The sequence below is a fragment of the Benincasa hispida genome, chromosome 2, assembly GCF_027475165.1.
Source record: "Benincasa hispida cultivar pf3 chromosome 2, pf3_genome.v1.1, whole genome shotgun sequence".
In the NCBI taxonomy this organism is placed as follows: Eukaryota; Viridiplantae; Streptophyta; class Magnoliopsida; order Cucurbitales; family Cucurbitaceae; genus Benincasa; species Benincasa hispida.
Window position 1 is genome coordinate 36,865,779 of NC_143479.1, and position 19,455 is coordinate 36,885,233.

General features: G+C 33.5%; 1 protein-coding gene and 1 long non-coding RNA gene across 2 annotated transcripts; both read right to left on the reverse strand.

Moving 5' to 3' along the window:
- Positions 1-7,437: 7,437 nt before the first annotated feature.
- On the reverse strand, positions 7,438-9,519 carry LOC150037869 (uncharacterized). The gene is made up of 2 exons (XR_016527682.1): positions 9,380-9,519; positions 7,438-7,951 (listed from the first exon to the last, which is right to left on the reverse strand). It is a non-coding gene; the product is annotated as an uncharacterized LOC150037869 (long non-coding RNA).
- Positions 9,520-9,575: 56 nt separating this feature from the next.
- Positions 9,576-10,353, reverse strand: LOC150037870 (protein METHYLENE BLUE SENSITIVITY 1-like). Its single transcript, XM_090310713.1, has one exon. The coding sequence runs from the start codon at positions 10,170-10,172 to the stop codon at positions 9,855-9,857; it is 318 nt and encodes a 105-aa protein (XP_090166839.1). The 5' UTR covers positions 10,173-10,353; the 3' UTR covers positions 9,576-9,854.
- Between the last annotated feature and the right edge of the window lie 9,102 nt (positions 10,354-19,455).

Sequence of the window (19,455 nt, forward strand, 5' to 3'; positions counted from 1 at the left end):
GGCGCCACACCCTCTCTTGGCCCGAAAGGGGTTTAGTCATAGTAGGACTATGATCTATTGTTTATTATAGGGATTAGTAGTACTTAAGGAGTTAGATGTAACTACAGGGGCAAAATTGTAATTCGGCCTAGTTGTACTTACGAGCAATTTGTGAAAGGTCATTGTATTGTTGATTGGTTATATCCAATGGATACAGAAATATATCTGTAGTGCGAAGAGTGCAGCTGTTAGTCTTTAGTGGAGTGCCCGACAGTTAACAGATGGTGAATAATGTAATTAAAGAGTTTAATTAATTATTCATGTACTGTTGGAGCTTCAAGCTACAGGTCCATGAGGTCCCCTTGGTAGCTCAATAGGATTTAGTTGAGAATCAGTTTTTGGATTAATTTGAATTGTTCAAATTAATAGAGGTATTTAATTATGTATGATATAATTAAGTTGTTTCAATTATATATGATATAATTGTCATAATGTATTTGATACATTGTAGCTTAATGGGAGGAAATAAATATTTGAATAAGATTCAAATATAGTTTCTATGAATTGGATTCATAGTTGTTAAATTTAATATAAATAAGATTTATATTAAATGTCATATAAAAGATAAAAGAAACTATATTTTATATTGTATGTGATGCGGAAATAAATATTTGAATAAGATTCAAATATAGTTTCTATGAATTGGATTCATAGTTGTTAAATTTAATATAAATAAGATTTATATTAAATGTCATATAAAAGATAAAAGAAACTATAGTTTATATTGTATGTGATACAATATTAAAACTATAGGTTGTAGGTTATATTTGAATAACGTGTATATATATATATATATATATATATATATAATATGATAAGTTAGTTATCATATTTATATTTATATTAATATTATTTTAATAATAAGGAAGGAAGTTACAACTCTCTTCCCCATCTTTTCTCTTCACCTACATTAGTGGATGGTGGTTATTTTTGGGAAGGAGAATAAAAGAAAAATGTTTTCTTCTTCTTTTTGGAGCAAGGATGGTTGAACGATTGAGAAAGGAAAAAAAAATACAAAAGTGTTATGTGTACTTTGTCTTGTTTTTTTAGAGTTCTCAATCTTCCTCCTCTACATTAAGTTTTCCCTCTTAACCAAAATAGTCAAAGCCCACCACTCCTGGGTTCTCACCCTGAGAATACCAAGGTAACTTTTGTGATAGTGTTCAGTTTTGTTCAAGGTTAATCTTGAAGAAGGTCTTCAAGGAGTTCGTGTTCTATTCGAGGGAAAAAAGTGAAGAAAAGTTCTTCAAGGGTGAGGTTTCTTAAAACCCTTTAATTCTTTCTAAAGCATACTGTAATTTAGAAACAAATGCATATGTTATTTACTTGTTTACTATAAACTTTATATTCAATGAAAATGGAATTTGGTCGATCCGCTTCCGCTCAAGGTTCTCTCCTATTAGAGTTCCTTCAATTGGTATCAGAGCCAGATTGTAGGTTTCTGATTCCAAATTCCATTCTTTTATTGAATCGTTTTACAGTATTGGTGGGTTTTATAATCTGCATCTTGCTCATGCGATGAATGGTTGTGAATATAATTTTTTATGAATGTTTCGGGATAGAACGCTCAGTTTAAGGCTTTCTTTTAATTTATATTTTTGGTTTGTAAAGGCCCCTGCGTTTTTGGGCATTAATCTTACAATTGAGTCTGTAATTTGTAAGTTTGAGTTGCTCGTGTTGTTCCCGGGAGACTTAAAGAAGGGTTACAGAGCGTTGTTTCGATGGAGAAGACGAAACAGAGATTCCAGATCATGTAACTACAGCTAAACGATCGTGTAGCTCTTGCTATGTGATTAGGTAGCTTTTGCTACACGATCGTGTAGCTAATGCTACGCGATCAGGTGGCATTTGCTACAAGATCGCATAGTGTGTTGTCGAATAGTTGCACGATCTTTAGATGCTCATCGCACAGTTGCTTCCTACATGATCGCGTCGTCTTTACATGCTCAGTGCATAGTTGCTTGCTACGCGATCACGCAGTCTTTCGTACAAGATCGCATAAATGCTCATCTCATGGTTGCTTGCTAAGCGATCGTGCAGTCTTTCATACAAGATCGCATAGATGCTCATCATATAGTTCATTTGCTACACGATTAGCTGCAAGGTGATTCTTTGAAGGGTGGTTCGGTTCGAGCGATTCAAGACTCAGCTCACCTGTTTCGAACCGGTTGACTCAAGTTTTGTAATAGTTAGCCTTTTGTTTTTCTCTTTTTAGATGTCCTATCCTGGTCCATCAACTGTTAGTATAAATATACATGTGATGTATGTTTTATATTATATGTCATAATGTATGTCATATAGTTTTTAAACCCACTATAGGTTATGCATTTATGTTCATGCATCACTTTATATTATAAGTGTTACAATATATGAATGTGCATGATTTAAATTACACAAAGCATGCTCATGCATCATATAGTATAAATGTTATAGTATATGTATGCATGTATTATAGCATATTCATACATATAATTTATATTAAAATTGTTATAATATATGGTTGAATGGATGTATGGAATATATGCTATAGCATAATTCATTACTTGGTTATATAATTGTTATATATTAGTAATGAATGAATATTGCATGAAGCATGACATTACCTTAGGTTAATTTATAAATGTTATAATTAACTAAAATATGTCTAGCATGCAATGATTGTTTTTAATTGTTTCATTTATTTATAATTGTTATAACTAAATGAAATTAGAATTAAAATCAATAGTAAATAGTTGTGCAAACCTTAGGCTATAATCATTTTTTAAAATTGTTTTTAAATATGATTGAGATAGATCTAAGATCATATTTCTAATGAGATTAGAAATCTAAATTTAATCTTTTAATCGGTTTAATAGGATTAAATTGATTCTTAATAAAAGATTAAATATGTAACAAATGTATTTATAGGGGACCTTTTGTCTAAGGCGGATTTTGGCTAGGCTGAGGTACTTAAGTCGATGGAAACGTCGCACCCCTACTTGGAAACCTACCTAGAATGGTAAATTAGATAGATTTGTTACATGCATGCAAGTTTGATCAAAGTCTATTAAATAGTTTAATGAGACTTCAATCAAAATTATTTAATCATCAAAGACAAGAGTTGTTTTTTAGCAAATTAAACAAACAATTAGATAAAATCAATAGCCGAATTTTCTTAAGTTAATTAACCTTAGGTAGAACACTCAGTGGGAGGAAAATAGTTATATGATACTTCATTTTAGCCTCTACACGTTTCTCCTTAAAAGTTCACACTGTGATATCTACTCTCGGCCTCGAGGCACCGTGGGTGTCCCCCTATGAGTAGCATCTAGGTAGGTCAATATCAAGGTGAATGGAGAGAGTGTTTATAGTAAGTGGGAGTGGGACGTGTGACAGCACATCCCTCGGTCTCTCTCATTAGGTTAAATAAAGTTCCATGCATCACCTCGAGGCATCGAGGGTGTCCCCCTAAAGGATAGTTGTATTGCATGATGCTTTATTTGATCTCCAGAAATGGATAGGGTTGCTTTAGTTTCATGTCCCAATCAGTTTTTCCCTACGGTTGGCTCATTGGAGCGAAATCTAAAACCTAAAATGAGGAGTTACACTTAAACAAAATTGTTAAGGATGTTGAAAAATTCTAGACTGAAGAATGGTGACTATTAGTTATAGTGACAAGGAGTTGTTTATGTCTAATGGTTGAAAAATGTCTCATTTCATTGAATGAGCACCTGATCACCCTATGGTGACTTTTGTCCTACCTCACTGAAACATCATTGCAAAATAGATGTCACTTAGGGTACATTAGATTATTTTGCTAAAAATTGATTGGTTTTCTTAAAGTGGTTTAATGCAAGAAGACTAAAACAGTTTGTTCTTTTTCAGCAATTTCATTATAATGGCTACCGCTACTTTAAGTTTACTAATCATCGATAAGTTAATGGGAGAAAACTATGTTAGTTGGAAAAACACAATCAATACTATTATGATCATCGATGATCTTTGATTTGTCCAGATGGAGGAGTGTCCTCCCATTTCACCTACCAATTCTCCTCGAAATGTTCGGGAAGCATATGAGCGTTGGACAAGGGCAAACAAAAAGGCACGAGCGTATATCATGGCAAGCCTTAATGAAGTCTTGACCAAGAAGCATGAGTCCATGCTCACAGCATGTGAGATCATGGAATCCCTGGGGGGAATGTTCAGAAAACCGTCTACACAGCTCAGGCATGATGCTCTGAAATACATCTTCAATGCCCGTATGCAAGAAGGGACATCTGTTCGAGAATACGTTCTCAACATGATGATCCACTTCAACGTGGCGGAGATGAATGGGTCAAGCATCGATGAAGCCAGCCAGGTTAGCATAATACTGAAATCTTTACCTGAAAGATTCCTGCATTTTCGTAGCAATGCTGTTTTGAATAGAATTGTCTACAACCTGATTGCCCTACTCAACGAGCTATAGACCTTCCAATCCTTGTTGAAAAGCAAGGAGAAAAAGAGTGAAGCAAATGTTGCTTCATCTTCCAAAAAGTTCCATAAAGATTCGACCTCTGAAGGAACAAAGTCTGTACCTTCTTCCTTCTGCACCAAAAAGTGGAAGAAAAAGAAAGGTGAAAATGGGAAGACTAACCCAGTTGTTGTTGCACAAAGGGGTAGACAACCCGTCAAGGCTGACAAAGGAAAATGTTTCCATTGCAACCAAGATAGGCACTGGAAGAGGAACTACCGTTTATCATTTTACTTTTCTGCTGTTTATCATTTTACTTTTCTGCTATTTATTTTTCTCACTTTAAATCTCAAACCACATCCCCCTCCCTCTGGGTTACCGCTTTAACTAGAAACCCTAATTTGTTCAAATTACACTTCCCGGTGGATCGACCTGGTTGCCACATGTACTACTGAGTAGTATAGGTAGTTTGGATTGATAGTTATAAATGTGTTCGATCGTTAGAACCCTGAAACAGATTCTCCCTAACAGGTATCGATAATCTATACCAATAATTAATATCAGTAATTTATATCAATAATTTGCATCAATAATCTATATTGATATCTACCATTAAAAAGTTGGTTCTTTCTTTCTTTCTTTCTTTCTTTTTTTTTTTTTTTTTTTTTTTGTGTCCATTATTTTTGTGTCTATATTTATGGGAATGATAATCAAGTTTTTTTTTATGTGTATTTTTTTGCCTTTTTTTTGACACATTTGCGTGAAAAATATTTTCTCTTCAAGAGTCATGAGGAGACAAAAGAGAATTGAGAAAGGCTGAAAAATCTTACAGAAGACATCTTGAAGGTTTTGGATGCCTCCTGAAACGTGAGTTTTTTGAATTCCTGTATTAAGGGGAACCCTTTTACTTTTCCAACTTTTTTTTTTCAAATATATAAAATATGAATATCACTCTTCTTTATTTTCATTTTATAACTAAAATAAATATTGTCAACTATGTATTTCACTCTCTTTGGTTATGTCGTAGTAGTTTTTAGGGCAAAATGCACTTTTAGTTCTTGAAGGTTGAGGTTAGTATCTATTTGGTCTCAAAAGTTTCAAAAGAGACCGTTTAGTCCTAATGTTTAGAAAATATATCTAAATGGTCACTGCGTTAATTTGATAGTTAGTTAACTAAAAAAAATGACATGGAATATTAAGTTGACAAATTTGAAATGAGAATAATGTTTACAAAGTTTATAGTATTTTTTTTAGGTTAGGTGGATTTTACTCTTAAGTTTTTTTAATTTGTTTTTCCGCCCCTCTTTCCCTTCTCTCTCTCCTCCCGCCATCCTTCTAGTTCTCCTCCATCGCCACCCAAGCTTAGGTCAGGCCTTAAAATTTTTCCAGATAACTTTCTTTTGTTCATTTTTCCCAACATGTCCAATTAAGTGTCTCTGTTGAAGACAAATGAAGAAGACCCACAAATTGTACCGCAAAAGCGATGGGAATACAACCACAAACCTCGAGAATTCTCTGAAATTTAAGAATACTCCCCCTTTTTGTCATCTGTGATTAAAGGGCTTTTTGATCTGATCCATTAAAAAGCACTACAAAACACAGTCTCGATCTAAGATTGAGAGAGAGGGAGAAAGAGAAAGAAGGATCTTATTTAAAAGTAATGGAAAGCTTTCAAAACGGTTTTGATATTGAAATGTCCGACTTCTGTTTAGCCAAATGTCCAAACGATTCCCGCGTGGCCACTTGCTATTATTTTAAAGTTGAAAAAGAAGCATACCCATGTATCTAGAAGAAGAAAGAAGCAGAGACGGGGAAAGGGGGAAATTTTGTGAAGATCTAAAAATTGATCTAAAATGTCAAATGATTCATTTTAAAAGAAAATGTTAAATGACCTTTTGCTATGTCACATGTGAATGAAGTTACAAATTTGCTCTTTCATCTTCTTTTTCCTTTTCCTCCTTCACGATTTCCTTTTCTTCTTAGACTTCAACGCAATTTCCTTCTTCTTCGGTGAATTTCCTACCCTTTCGCTCGCTCGACAACCAAGCACACCTCCATTCCATGGTTCCGACAACCGTCGTCCATTCATTCCACAGCGAGATCAACTCTCTCCAATCTGGCCAAAATTGACTACCCACCTTCGTTCCATACCCAAATCTGACCAAAACCAACGACCCTCCTCCATTCCATTTCTCATCGAGACCGAGATCAAGAGGAAAGAAGACGGCTAAGTTTGCGGTGGCATATGGCTCTACGATGGATGTTTACAAATTATCCAATGGATAAATATTCGATGCAAATGGTTGATAATTTCATCCGAACCTAACATCAGCAAAGAATCATTTGGTACTTTCTTTAAAAAAAAAAACTCAAGTCATTTGGTATTTTGACTCAATTTTTTGATCATCTATATAAATTTCTCGAAAGAAAGGGAAGAATATGGGAGAAGAGAAAGGGAAAAAAATCCAAATAATCTATAAAAATAATATAAAATTAGTAAAAAAAAATGTCATCTCATTTAAAATTAGTCAACTTAACATGTCACTATCACTTTCTTTAGTCAACTAACAATCAAATTAAGTGAAGTGAGAGACTATTTAGAAACATTTTTCAACCCCTTTTAAACCTTGAAAATAAACACTAACTTTAAACCTCGGACCAAAAGTTTATTTTTTTTTTTTACTTATTTTTAGAAAATATTCATATTTAAGTTTAAATTAATATTTATCTTATAAAACATCCTAAATTATTATACATCATTTTGGTGAAAAAAATAAAATTATGGAAATTTACAAAAATTCTTAAATTAATATATTAATGAAAACATATATACTATATAAGTTCAAATTATATTAAATTGATTATAAATTAATGAATTATGATAATCGTAAGAGTATTCTTGTAATAAATTACAATTCTAAGTATATCCAAATATCTTAAAAAATATTCTTAAAAAATAAACATGATTGTGTCTAAAGATATCAAACATCTTTAATATTGAGCATCTATTATTTCGAGCATCTAGCATCTAAACATTCCAAAACTATAATTCCCCACATCTCCAAATTCTAGTTATCTACAATCTACAATTCAAGAAACAAACAGTTCGTTCTTGAAGTTTATGGGGGATAAAAAACTGTTTGTTTATCCATTAGCTGGTAGCTGGGTAACAAAATATACATGGATTATATCAATTCTAGATTAAATTGTCGAGGCAAATATTTTCCCTCCATCCTTATTTCTCCTCTCGTCTACCCCTCGACCTTCAAAGAGGATGAATGAGGGTGCTGTCCAGCGGAAGATACCCGAGACAGAGATGGTCGTAAGCTTCCACGTCTCCAATTAACGATGAAATATGGGCGATGCTGTGGGATTGTTGGTGATACTTGAATCTTTTCCATCTACAAACCGATTTTTGAAGCACAAATTTAACCAAGCATTTTGTTAAGCTTGAAGGTATTTGCTGGATTTGATGGGTTTCTTGTGAGGTAGAGAGAGTAAACACATAAAACAGAGGTGAGTTAATATAGACCTAAAGCTTGCCGATTTCAGTTTGTTTGATCAAACCTCACAAGACTCATACATCCATTAAACACTAAACAATGCCAACAACTTGATAATAAAGAGAATTCATTCATAAATGAAATAAAGACGTCAATTAGAGCACAACTATGATAAGTTGAAATGAGAAAAAAAAGGTGCTTCCGATCAAAATATGAACAAGAGTCTCTAAAAAGATTCCATCATGTTCACCCCAAAAGCACCAAAAGAAAGACCACAAAAAAGAGCCAACCAGAGCATCTTCTTTGTACCACCCAAAGGATGACCGACCAGAAGGAAAGTAAGAAGATAAAAAATATTTGAAAGTTTAATAAGAAAAAAAATAGATCAAGAATTGAATCTCATAAACCCAAAATAAGATTTAAACCTAAAAACTAATGCAAACACAGCTACCAAAGGCATAATAATGCAGGGACACCAAAAAAATGACAACCAGCACCACAGAACACAAGAAACCAAACAGTGAATCGACGTCATATTATTATCAACATCCCCCAATTGAATGCAACCCCAAGTTAGTAACCTAATAATAAAGCTCTTTCATCAGAATATGATCTAGCTTAGTATCAAGGAGATATTTTGATATAAGAACCCAAGTTCGAGAAATATAAGAGTACAAGAGTGCACAGGAAAATCAGTCCAAACACTAACTACACAAGAATCAAACCAAGCCTGATGCCAAGAGGATTCAAATTAACCACTAAAGATAAATGTTGCAAGAAGAAAAGAATTGTGGTACAGTAGCTCCTTGAAGCCCAAGTACAAGTTGGGGAAAAATGGTAAAATGGGAGCCTGAGTGAAAACAACACAAAATATGTACATATAAATACACAGATATTGATACATTGCTACGAAAGATCTCATTTATAAAGCTTCTGTGAAGAAAGAAAAAGGCCAGTCCAAAAGAAACTCAAAAGGCTTTCATGGGGTAGGACAAAGAGATGAGGCATTAACTTATTACAAAGACTTGGTTAAAGAAACCCATGACAACAAAGATACTTGCACTTCTCAATCCAAGCTACACCGATACCATTTCAAAGGTCAATGATTCGATCGTGATGATTGAACTAAAAAACAAATAAACAGAGGTACTTGTGTTGTCATCTGATTCACAATTTCATTTATCTTACTTATACCAAATGGTTAAGCTCTTTTAACAGCTAACATAATTCCATTCTGTAGAAGTAAACACAACTACCATAAAAGGTAAAACAATGATAACTTATTCCAATTACCTGTGATGCCCTGCCACAAAACTACTCTCTCCAAAAACATCGTTGTTTTAAATTTTAATCAGTTAAGCAAACCTCAAGTAACTACCATATAAATATCAAACATGGAACTTACATGAGTGAAGCCATGACGACCACAGAGATATTTGGAATTACGAATTCCTCCTTTCACAGCTGGATCAACCATTAATCTACTTTCTAAATATCAAAATAACAATAAAAATCACAAAACATATTCTCAAACCATAAGCATCTTAATCCCACTTTAATTCTGACTAAAATTAAGTATGACATGATATGCAGAGACAATAAGAACATGAACACCTCCATCGTTACCATAACAACAATGATCATGTTTTTATGTAATATACATAATTGCAAAGACATCAGCTCCAAGGACATCGAATATGTTTTACTCAAACACCATACAAGTTAAAAACCACTTTCCATCAGCACCAGAGACAAGACATAGAGGGACCAAGATTTTTTTTAAAGCAAAAAAGAAACGGAAACAAAAGTACCCAATACCATAGAATTGAGCCCAGCCACCATAATCATCATCATTCATCCTCATGAATCCCGATTCTTTTTCACTTCTTGAAGCTGCCTCTCACACCCGGTTTCGGCTTCGACGCATCGGCAGCAACACGAACAGCGTGGAGATTCACAACCTTGTCCTCCTCATAAGGGATTTTGGGATGCTTCGACTCATGATGAATCTGCATAGACTTGACATCAGGTGCCGTAATCTTGCAGTGTGGGCACTCGAACTTGGCGTGGCCGCCTTTCTCTTGACCGGACCGATCGGCGAGCCCGGCCTTTCCGCCGCCTCTGTTAGTGGTGGCTGCGTCGATCTTGGCAGCGATCTCTTTGGCCGTATGCTTCTTCGGCTTCGCCTTACCCGTCATGGCTGATTGATTGTTGCTGTTCTTTTCTTCTTTGTTTCTGGGTAAAGCAAATCAAAATCAAATCAAAGAAAATCGAGGGTTTTTTGAATTTGGTGATTGAGAGAAGACGAGCCGAATTGGAGGGGAAATTTTTTATAAACAGAGAATTGGGGGAGAAACCCTAGCTCCGGTGAATCCATCAATGGCATTTGCTTTATTTATAGAGACTATTTTTGCATTGTTGGCGATCTGCTGCGGTAGGGTTTATGTGAGCTCCAATTACGTGGAAGTTTATGATTGGAGAAAAAGTGAGAACAATGTGTGTGGGTGTAGATAATTATAATCCGCCGTTGGAAAGGAGTCCAAAGGGATAAGTCATAGGACTCATAGCTATAGTGACCTCGCTTAAAGGAAGATAAAAATAAATCAATTTATAAATATATAATTACTTTTTAAGAGAAAAAAGGTTGAGAAATTTATTTTTGTAGTCGTATGGATCTATTTGGTAAGAAATTTGAAAACATAGAAGATAAGAGATTCAATCAAATTAGAATTGTAATTTAGTTATAATTTAAATAATTTTTTTAATGTATTATATATTATATTTATAAAAAATAAAACTAATTCTACTTATTCGGTAAATATTAGTTTTACTCTATTGAACTTGTTTTATGTTAAAAAAATTTGTGTGCTAATCATTTTGTTTTATTATATAATTTATAATATATTGTATAATAAATATTTCATTTTTTAAAAAGCTAAATTGAGTGTATAACATAAAATACTGTATTTTTAAACGTTTTTATTTTAATTTGATTATAATTCTACATTTTATAATTCAAAATTTAAAATATGGATACACAGTAAATATAAAAATGTTATTTTCAAAATTTGCACTATTTAGATCACATATTTCGAAAACAAAAGTCAGATTATTTATCAACACATATTTACTTAATTCGATGATTAAAAAAAATAAAATATAAATTGTCAACTAAATAAAGTTTAAATTTTCAACAACAGATATACTTTAATCTCTAAAAGTTTTAAAATTACTCAACTAAAGAAAAAAATATTGAAAGTTTTTTGGGCCAAGATTTTCTCAAATTGAGCGTTCGCAACACAAGACAATAACCTCCATAATAGGTTGATTAAAGAATTTCACGTGACAAAGGTGGTTTTGGTTTGTTTTTGTGAAAGAAATGGGGAATTAAAAGTAAGCATGCAAAGAAAAGAAATTTGAACGAGAATGAGGACACAATTAAGTTGGAGTTAATCAATAAAAGGGGCTTGGGATTAGTTTGTATGTCCAATTTCAATCATTAGATGTTAATTAATTACACTGAATCTGTGAACTCCACGACCTATTAGAGATATAATATCCCAATTAGCCAAATTCGATATTAAATCAAATTGGCCATAAATTAATTTAAAACTGTTCTTTCTCAGTGAAATTCAAACAAAAGCTAAATTGCATTACGAAAAGGATTCATGCATTGTGACATACTATAAGTAGGAAAGTCTAATCTTATAGCATGATTAATTGGGCAAGATTAAACTAGGACAAACATACGTGAAATCATAAATATTCTTAACCTACACATGCAATCCTAATTCGTGCGACATAATCAACAATTGTGCATAGCGTCATGAAGATTTTGCAAACAAGAATTTAATAAAATCGATTTGTCAGACCAATTCATTCAAATTCCATTAAAAATAATCCAAATCATACCCAAGAGTTCATAGAACTCAATACATTTAATTAGAAATCTTCAAGAAATCGAACATTCAACTAAACCCAAGAAAGAAATTACCTAGCCTTGCATCTTCCTCAAATCGACAACATAAATTGGGAAGTTGAAAGGCATATAGAAATGATTAATGAATGAAGAGGAAAAGAATGGTGAATCTGGTGGACAATTGTCCAGAAATCGTCCCAATTGCAACCTAAAATCGTTCTCCCTTTTGTAATTTTTTTCATACCTTCAACTGAAACCAAAATTTTCTATTTGTAGAACAATCGCAGCGTCACAACGCTACTAAGAGCATTGCAACGCTATAGCCGAATCAAACTTCAAGTGTCTAAGGAGAGGCACAACACTATTGTGACAATGCGTTGCGTACGCGTGGTCAGCCGTTGGAGTTCATAGCGTTGCAACGCTCTGCTGACTTTGCAATGTTGCCCTATTCGCTCGCTTTTGTCCATTAGTGTCGAGCTAGAGTGTTGATCGGGCGTTGCAACGCTAACGGCTTGTCTTGAAATCGATGCTTACTGCCTTTCAGTGTCACGTGAGGGTTAAGGGAGAGTTGCAACACTACCCTCAAGGTTAGTTTGGTAATTTTGATGTCTTCACTCAATATGGTGCATCCAACTCCCATTTTTGCTTCTTTTTTGCTCGGTTTTCACCCCAATAACACACTTCCTCATTAGGATCGATTTAACTACTAATAAGACAAATTGCACATAAGAATTGTTCAATAACAATAAGATTAAGGACATAAAATTAGCTCTTTTTGAGAGTTAACAAATACCCGTAACTTAGGTTTTGATCGTCCCGAGCAAGGTCGTAACATTCAATCATGCAATCATTAAGGTACTGTTCACTCTATTTAATGGTCCCTAACTCAAGTCTTAACAGTCTTTCGAGCTACGCAATAAATCACATAACAACCTAAATTCAAACACTCAATTGAGGCTCATTGTAAAGGATACTTTTGCAATCAAACGTATGTAGAAATGAACACTAAGGCCATGAAAACTTTTTCCATAAATCAAAGAATGCTCGAAAAAGCTTTATCCAACTCTCATTTCATCTTCCCTCTATTTTGGCTCGATTATCAGCCCAGGGCATACCGTTCTTGCTAATCAAAGAGTAACACTTAGTCAAGAGTGCCAAAAACTCACACACACAAAACATAGAGGGCATCGATTTTACCTAAAGGGCTAGCTTTTACACTCGACCGCCGAGAATCTGGAATGGTTTGAACTATGATGTCCTTGCTCTTGACCTCTCCATTTGAGGTTAGGGTGATCTCGCCATCCTGGGTTGTATACAGGAGCATGAGGGTCATACTTTCTCTGGTAACCCCTAATTGCATTTACTTGGGCTTGAGGACATGCTTCACAAGAGTGTCCTAGCGCTCCACAAGCTCCACAACTTTTCACTTGGGCTACTTCTCCTTGTGTCATTTACGTAACACAAGCAGTCAAGTTAGAAAGTTGTGATCTCAATTCTTTTACCTCAGAAGATGAAGATGGATTAAACTCAGTAGCAATGGTCCAAAATTTTGATCATTTTCAGCCATGCGCGAGATTAACTCCTGAGCCTCCTTAGGAGTCTTATCAGCAAGAGCTCCACCAGCTGCAGAATCAATGGAACTCCTGTCACTAGAGAGTAAACTGAAAGACAATCGACCACCTCTTTCCTCGATCAACTTGACTCAACCTTTGTCAAGGAGAGACGAGTCTTAATAGCCCAAATTTGTTGATAGGATTCGATTATACAAAAAACGACATCGATATTCGAACAAAATGTAGAAAAAGAATATGAACAAAAAAATTTTGTGCGACTCCTTGGTGTAATTCAATGATGAATCCTTGAACCTTCATTAATGAGCAACCAAATCATCATCAAATAAGTTAGAAATCAATGCAAAATCTTTCAAAAAATGGCAAATTAGAGAATTATGCACTTCTTGGTTATTTTGCTCTGAATGCCATTAGCAATCCATTTGGTTATTCGGCTATTTTCTGCCTTTTTCTGCCTTTTTCTGCATGAAATCAGAAAATACATAAACTCTCTCTATAATATCTCTTTGACACCTTATTAAGCTCAAATCAAATCCTAATTATTATTTAATGTATCAAATATACCAAAATACAATTTTCTTTTATATTTAATATATTGTATATATCAAATATTACTTTGAACATTTTATCTTTTTTTGCCAACTAAATTGATCATCTAGTGTTACTATGAGCTAGGAAGCAGATTTTATGGACCTATTGATTATAGGCTTCAATGGTTTAACATTAATTAAATTTTCAACCAATTAATTTTCGTTCATTAATTCTAGGATATAGTGTTGCACTCTTATACATTGTAGAATATGTCTAACGATGTCACTTAACATATAATTACTCCAAGCTAAGCATGCTTACCTTGTTGATATAAGTATTAACTTTCAAGTCTTTTAAAATCTTTCTCAACCAACCTTCCATATCCTTTGATATCTCTCATTCGGATTGATATATAAGTAGTAATCTTGGTTCATTTATGTACCGGGCTGCTGGGATTCGAGCCCAGGTCTCCACGGCCACAACGTGGAATTCTCACCACTAAACTACAGCCACTTAATTAATATAAGAAAATTAACAACAATAATATTAATATTAATTCTTTTCTACAAAATTCATTGTTAAGATAGTCTACTAAGCTGGTTGTTTTTGGGTTTGTTTTTGAAAACTATCATAAATAACCCTAAACTATTTCCATCTTTCCAACGGTATCTTTTAGAAAATTCATTAAAATGGTTTCTCTTGATCTATCTCGATCGTTCGAGATTGACTATTGATATTTGGATAAAAAATTAACTTTTTCGTCGTATCTATTATTTTGGGTTTTTTTGGTGAAATATTGCGCACGATTGATACCAAGGTTCTACTAATTTTTTCAAATATTATGTAATTTTTTCAAATCTTATACCAAAACTTATAACTTTTCAAATTTCTCTAATTTTAGTTATTTTATATCAAATCATATGTAATTTATCAAATATTGCGCCCAATTTTTTGTTTCTACTATTATTTGAATTTCTAAATTTTCAAATGGATTTACCAATTATCCAAATGAATTTTCCATATGAATCTCAGGTAATTGTACTATGATTTATAAATTTTGGGAAAGAATAAATTTTATAAAAAGTTAAGTAAGATTTGGAAAATATGTAGAATCAGAGTTAATCATGCATGAGATTTCACCCAAATAAAGCATAAATATATAAAATCTCGATGGTAATCTTGTCTGAGATTTTACCAGGAAAGCTCATGCAAAATATTTGATATGATGAAAACGTGAATTTTTTTAATCTAAATATCGATGGTTGATATCGGCCAACCAAGATGAATCGAGAAAAACTATTTCAACAAATTTTCTAAAAGGATGCTAGTTATGAAAAATGAAACATTTGAATGTTAATTCTAACAATTTCCCTTTATTATTTCCCCTTGAACATGTAAAAATGGCCCAGGCTCATTAATAATAAAGTTGGGTCATCGTTATTATCTCCAATTTCTTGGGACAACTTTATAAGTTGCTATATGGTCAAATTTCTCAAACAAGAACAAAAAATTTTAAAGACACATTTTGAAGAATGGAAAAAAAAGTTTCAAAATTTAAAAGGAAGAAAATAACAAAACGAGCTTTCAAGATCTTTAACAAGGGTCATTACTCATAAATGCACATTTAAAACTCAAGCATTTTGACCGTTGAGGGGAAATTTATTAAGACAATAAAGATAATTTCCAAAATAATTTATAAAATTAATAAATAAACAAATAGATAAAACCTTTGTTCGGGACCCCTAAAAAGACTAAGAAAAATAACATCCAAACAGATAAAATTTTCGACTAACATCAAGTTTCAAATCAAAACATTAAATAACTTGAAAAACATAAACTGAGCAGAAGCAATTTTCTTGTCCCATATGGCATGATCGCGGGTCTTGCTTATCACTCGTCGGTTTGTTCTTATCCTTCATACTCAGTAAGTTACCCATTACTCGTCAGTCTGTTCTCCACGGCCATAATGTTATGTATGTTAAGTAATGAAAATGAGATTGCATGAAGCATGACACTACTTTATTTAATTTATAAATATTTATTTTTCCAAAGTATGTCATATAGATGCAATCTTAGGTTTTAATTTATTTCATTTATTCTTTATAATAGTTATAAATAGATGAAATTAGAAATTAAAATCTATAATAAAAAATTGTATGCTCATATAGGTTAAAATGATTTTTAAATAGTTTAAAATATAATTAACTTTAGACCTATGATCACATTATTTCTAATAAGATTAGAAATATGTTTAATCTTTTAATCAGCGCAATTGGATTAAATTGGTTAATATTAAAAAATTAAATTTGTAACAAATATATCTATAAGGGACCTTTGTCTTAGGTCGGTTCTGTTTAGGCTAGGGTATTTAAGTGGGTGGAAACAGAATACCCCTACTTAGGAACGGGCCTAGAAGGTTAATTGGATAGATTTGTTACAAACATGCAATGATAGACTAAAGTTTATTAAAATGTTTAATGCAATAATCAATATTTTATAACTATCCAAAGTAAATGTTAAGGAGAAAGTAAACAATCACTTAGTAAAAATAATTAGTCGTATCCTTTTTAAGTTAATCAACCCTAGGTAAAAAACTTAGTGGGAGGAAAATAGGGTATATGATACTTCATTTTTCCTAACACATTTCTCCCTAAATTTCACACCATGAGATCTATATTCGACCGAGGCACCTTTGCTTGTGCCCCCTTCGGGTGGTATTTGTGTAGGTCAATCAAGGTGAATGGAGATAATGTCTATAGTAAGTGGGAGTGGGACGTGCGTCAACACATCCCACGGTCTCTATCATTAGTTTAGAGTAAACTTTCATGCTCGGCCGCGAGGCACCTTTGCTTGTATCCCCTTATCGATGTCATTTGCATGAGATTTTACTCAAATTTTAGAAATGGATAGGATTGCTTTAGTTTCTGTCCCAATCGGATTTTCCCTATGGTTGGCTCATTTGCGCGGAACTCTATAATTTAAAATGAGGGCTTACACTTATAAGAAAAATGTAAGCTAGTTAACAGTTTCCTGAACCATACAATGGTGACTAATAATTATTGGAAAAAGAGTTGTTCTGGTGTAATTATTGGTTAAGATAATCTCAATTCAGTGAAGGGGTAATTGTTCACCCTACGGTGACTTTTACCCTGCCCCACCGTTGCAAAATAGATGTCATATATTAAATTTTGTTTCTAAATTGATTGGTTTGTCAAATTGGGTGATGCATTTTTAACTAATATAAATAAATTGTATGTTTCAGCAATAATACAGTTCTAATTAACGACAACTTACAATTTATCCTGATTGATGGGTGTTCTCAAGTCCCACTACTAATGTCACCCAAAATATTCGGGAGGCATATGAGCAATAGGTTCGGGCAAATAAAAAGGACTAAGCGTACATCTTGGTGAGCCTAACTAAGGTGTTGGCCAAGAAGCATGAGCCCATGCTCACTGCTCATGAGATCATGGAGTCCCTGAGGGGAATGTTTGGACAATGGTTCACTCAGCTAAGACACGAGGCGTTCAAATACATCTTCAATGCCCGCATGTCAGAAGGGGCATCTGTTCGAGAATATGTTCTAAACATGATTGTCCACATTAACGTAGCGAAGATGAATAGGTCTGTCATTGATGAAGCTAGTCAGATTAGCTTTATTTTGGAAACTTTACCTAAAAGTTTTCTATAGTTTCGTAGCAATGTTGTTATAAACAGGATTGACTACAATCTAATCACCTTGTTCAACGAGCTATAGACATACCAATCCTTGTTGAAAGTCAAGGAATATAAGGGTGAGGCAACTGTTGCCTCGTCTTCAAAGAAGTTCCATAGACATTCGACCTTTGGAACTAAGCTTGTACCCTCTTCTTTCGGCACCAAAAAGTGGAAGAAAAAGAAGGGAGGTCAGGGGAAGGCTAACCCACTAGCTACTGCCCAAAGGGATAAGAAGGCCAAGACTGCAAAGGGAATATATTTTTATTGTAACCAACATTTATATTGTACAGGTAAAGAATTTTGTTTAGAACTTGTATATTCAGACCTCTATAGTCCTATGAATGTTAAAGAAAGAGAAGGGTTTGAATATTTCATCATCTTCAATGATGATTATTCAAGGTATGGATACATTTATTTAATGCAACATAAGTTTGAAGCTCCCTAAAAGTTCAAGAATTACAAGGTTAAAGTTGAAAATGCATTAAGTAAAACAATAAAAACATTTTGATCTAATCGAGGTAGAAAGTATATGGATTTGAAATTCTAAAACTATTTGGTAGAACATGGAATAATATCCCAACTCTCATCACTTGGTACACCTCAGCAGAATGGTATATCAGAAAGGAGAAATCGAACTTGTCTAGGTATGGTTCGGTCTATGATGAGTTACTCTTCCTTACCTGATTCGTTTTGGGGTTATACAATACAGACTACAACCTATATTTTGAACTATGTTCCTTCCAAAACTGTTACTGAAACACCTTTAGAGCTATTGAATGGTTGTAAAGGTAGTTTGTGCCATTTCAAGATCTAAGGTTACCCAACACATGTGCTTGAGGCTCATCCTAAGAAATTGGAACCTCGTTCAAGTGCATATTTGTATATTACCTCAAAGGTATGAGAGGTGGTTACTTCTATGATCCTAAAGATGATAAAGTGTTTGTGTCGAAAAACATTACTTTTTTAGAAGAGAACCACAAAGGGGAGTACAAACCACACAGTAGGATTGTGTTAACTAAACTTTCCACCAAAACTACTGAACCTTCAATAAGAGTTGTTGAAGAGCCCAATACATTGATAAGAGTTGTTGATGTTGGTTCATCTAGTATTGCATATCCACCTCAACCGTTGAGGGAGACTCGACGTAGTAGGATGGTTACGAATCCACCTATATATTATATAGGTTTAATAGAAACCCTAGCTGTCATATCTAATGATGACCTTGAGGATCTATTGTCTTACAAGAAGGTAATGGAGGATGTTGACAAAGATGAATGGATCAAAGTTATGGATCTCGAAATGAAGTCTATGTACTTCAATTCAATTTTGGGATCTTATAGATCAACCTGATGGAGTAAAACCTATAGGTTTCAAATAGATCTCTAAGAGAAAATGGGGTGCTAATGGAAAGGTGCAAACCTTAAAGGCTAGCTTTGTGGCAAAGGGATATAACAAAGTTGAGGGAGTCGACTATGAGAAGACTTTCTCACCTGTTTCCATGTTGAAGTCTACTCGAATACTTCTGTCCATTACCTCATATTATGTGATAGTATAAAAAATGTGCTATTTTTATTTTTATTTTTTATTTTTAGGTTATTCCTCTGTTTAATGTGTTTATTTAATGAATTTATAAGTATCAAGCATCTTGGAGGTAAAATCAGTCATTACAAGCTGTTCAGGATTAATTTGGAGGAATTGGGAGCTAATTTGAGCCATCAAGCTTCAAAAGGATGTCCTTTAGAT

What these genes read in the sequence shown, in the direction of transcription:
- LOC150037870 (XM_090310713.1), bottom strand. Translation starts at nt 10,172, where the DNA reads ATGACGGGTAAGGCGAAGCCGAAGAAGCATACGGCCAAAGAGATCGCT.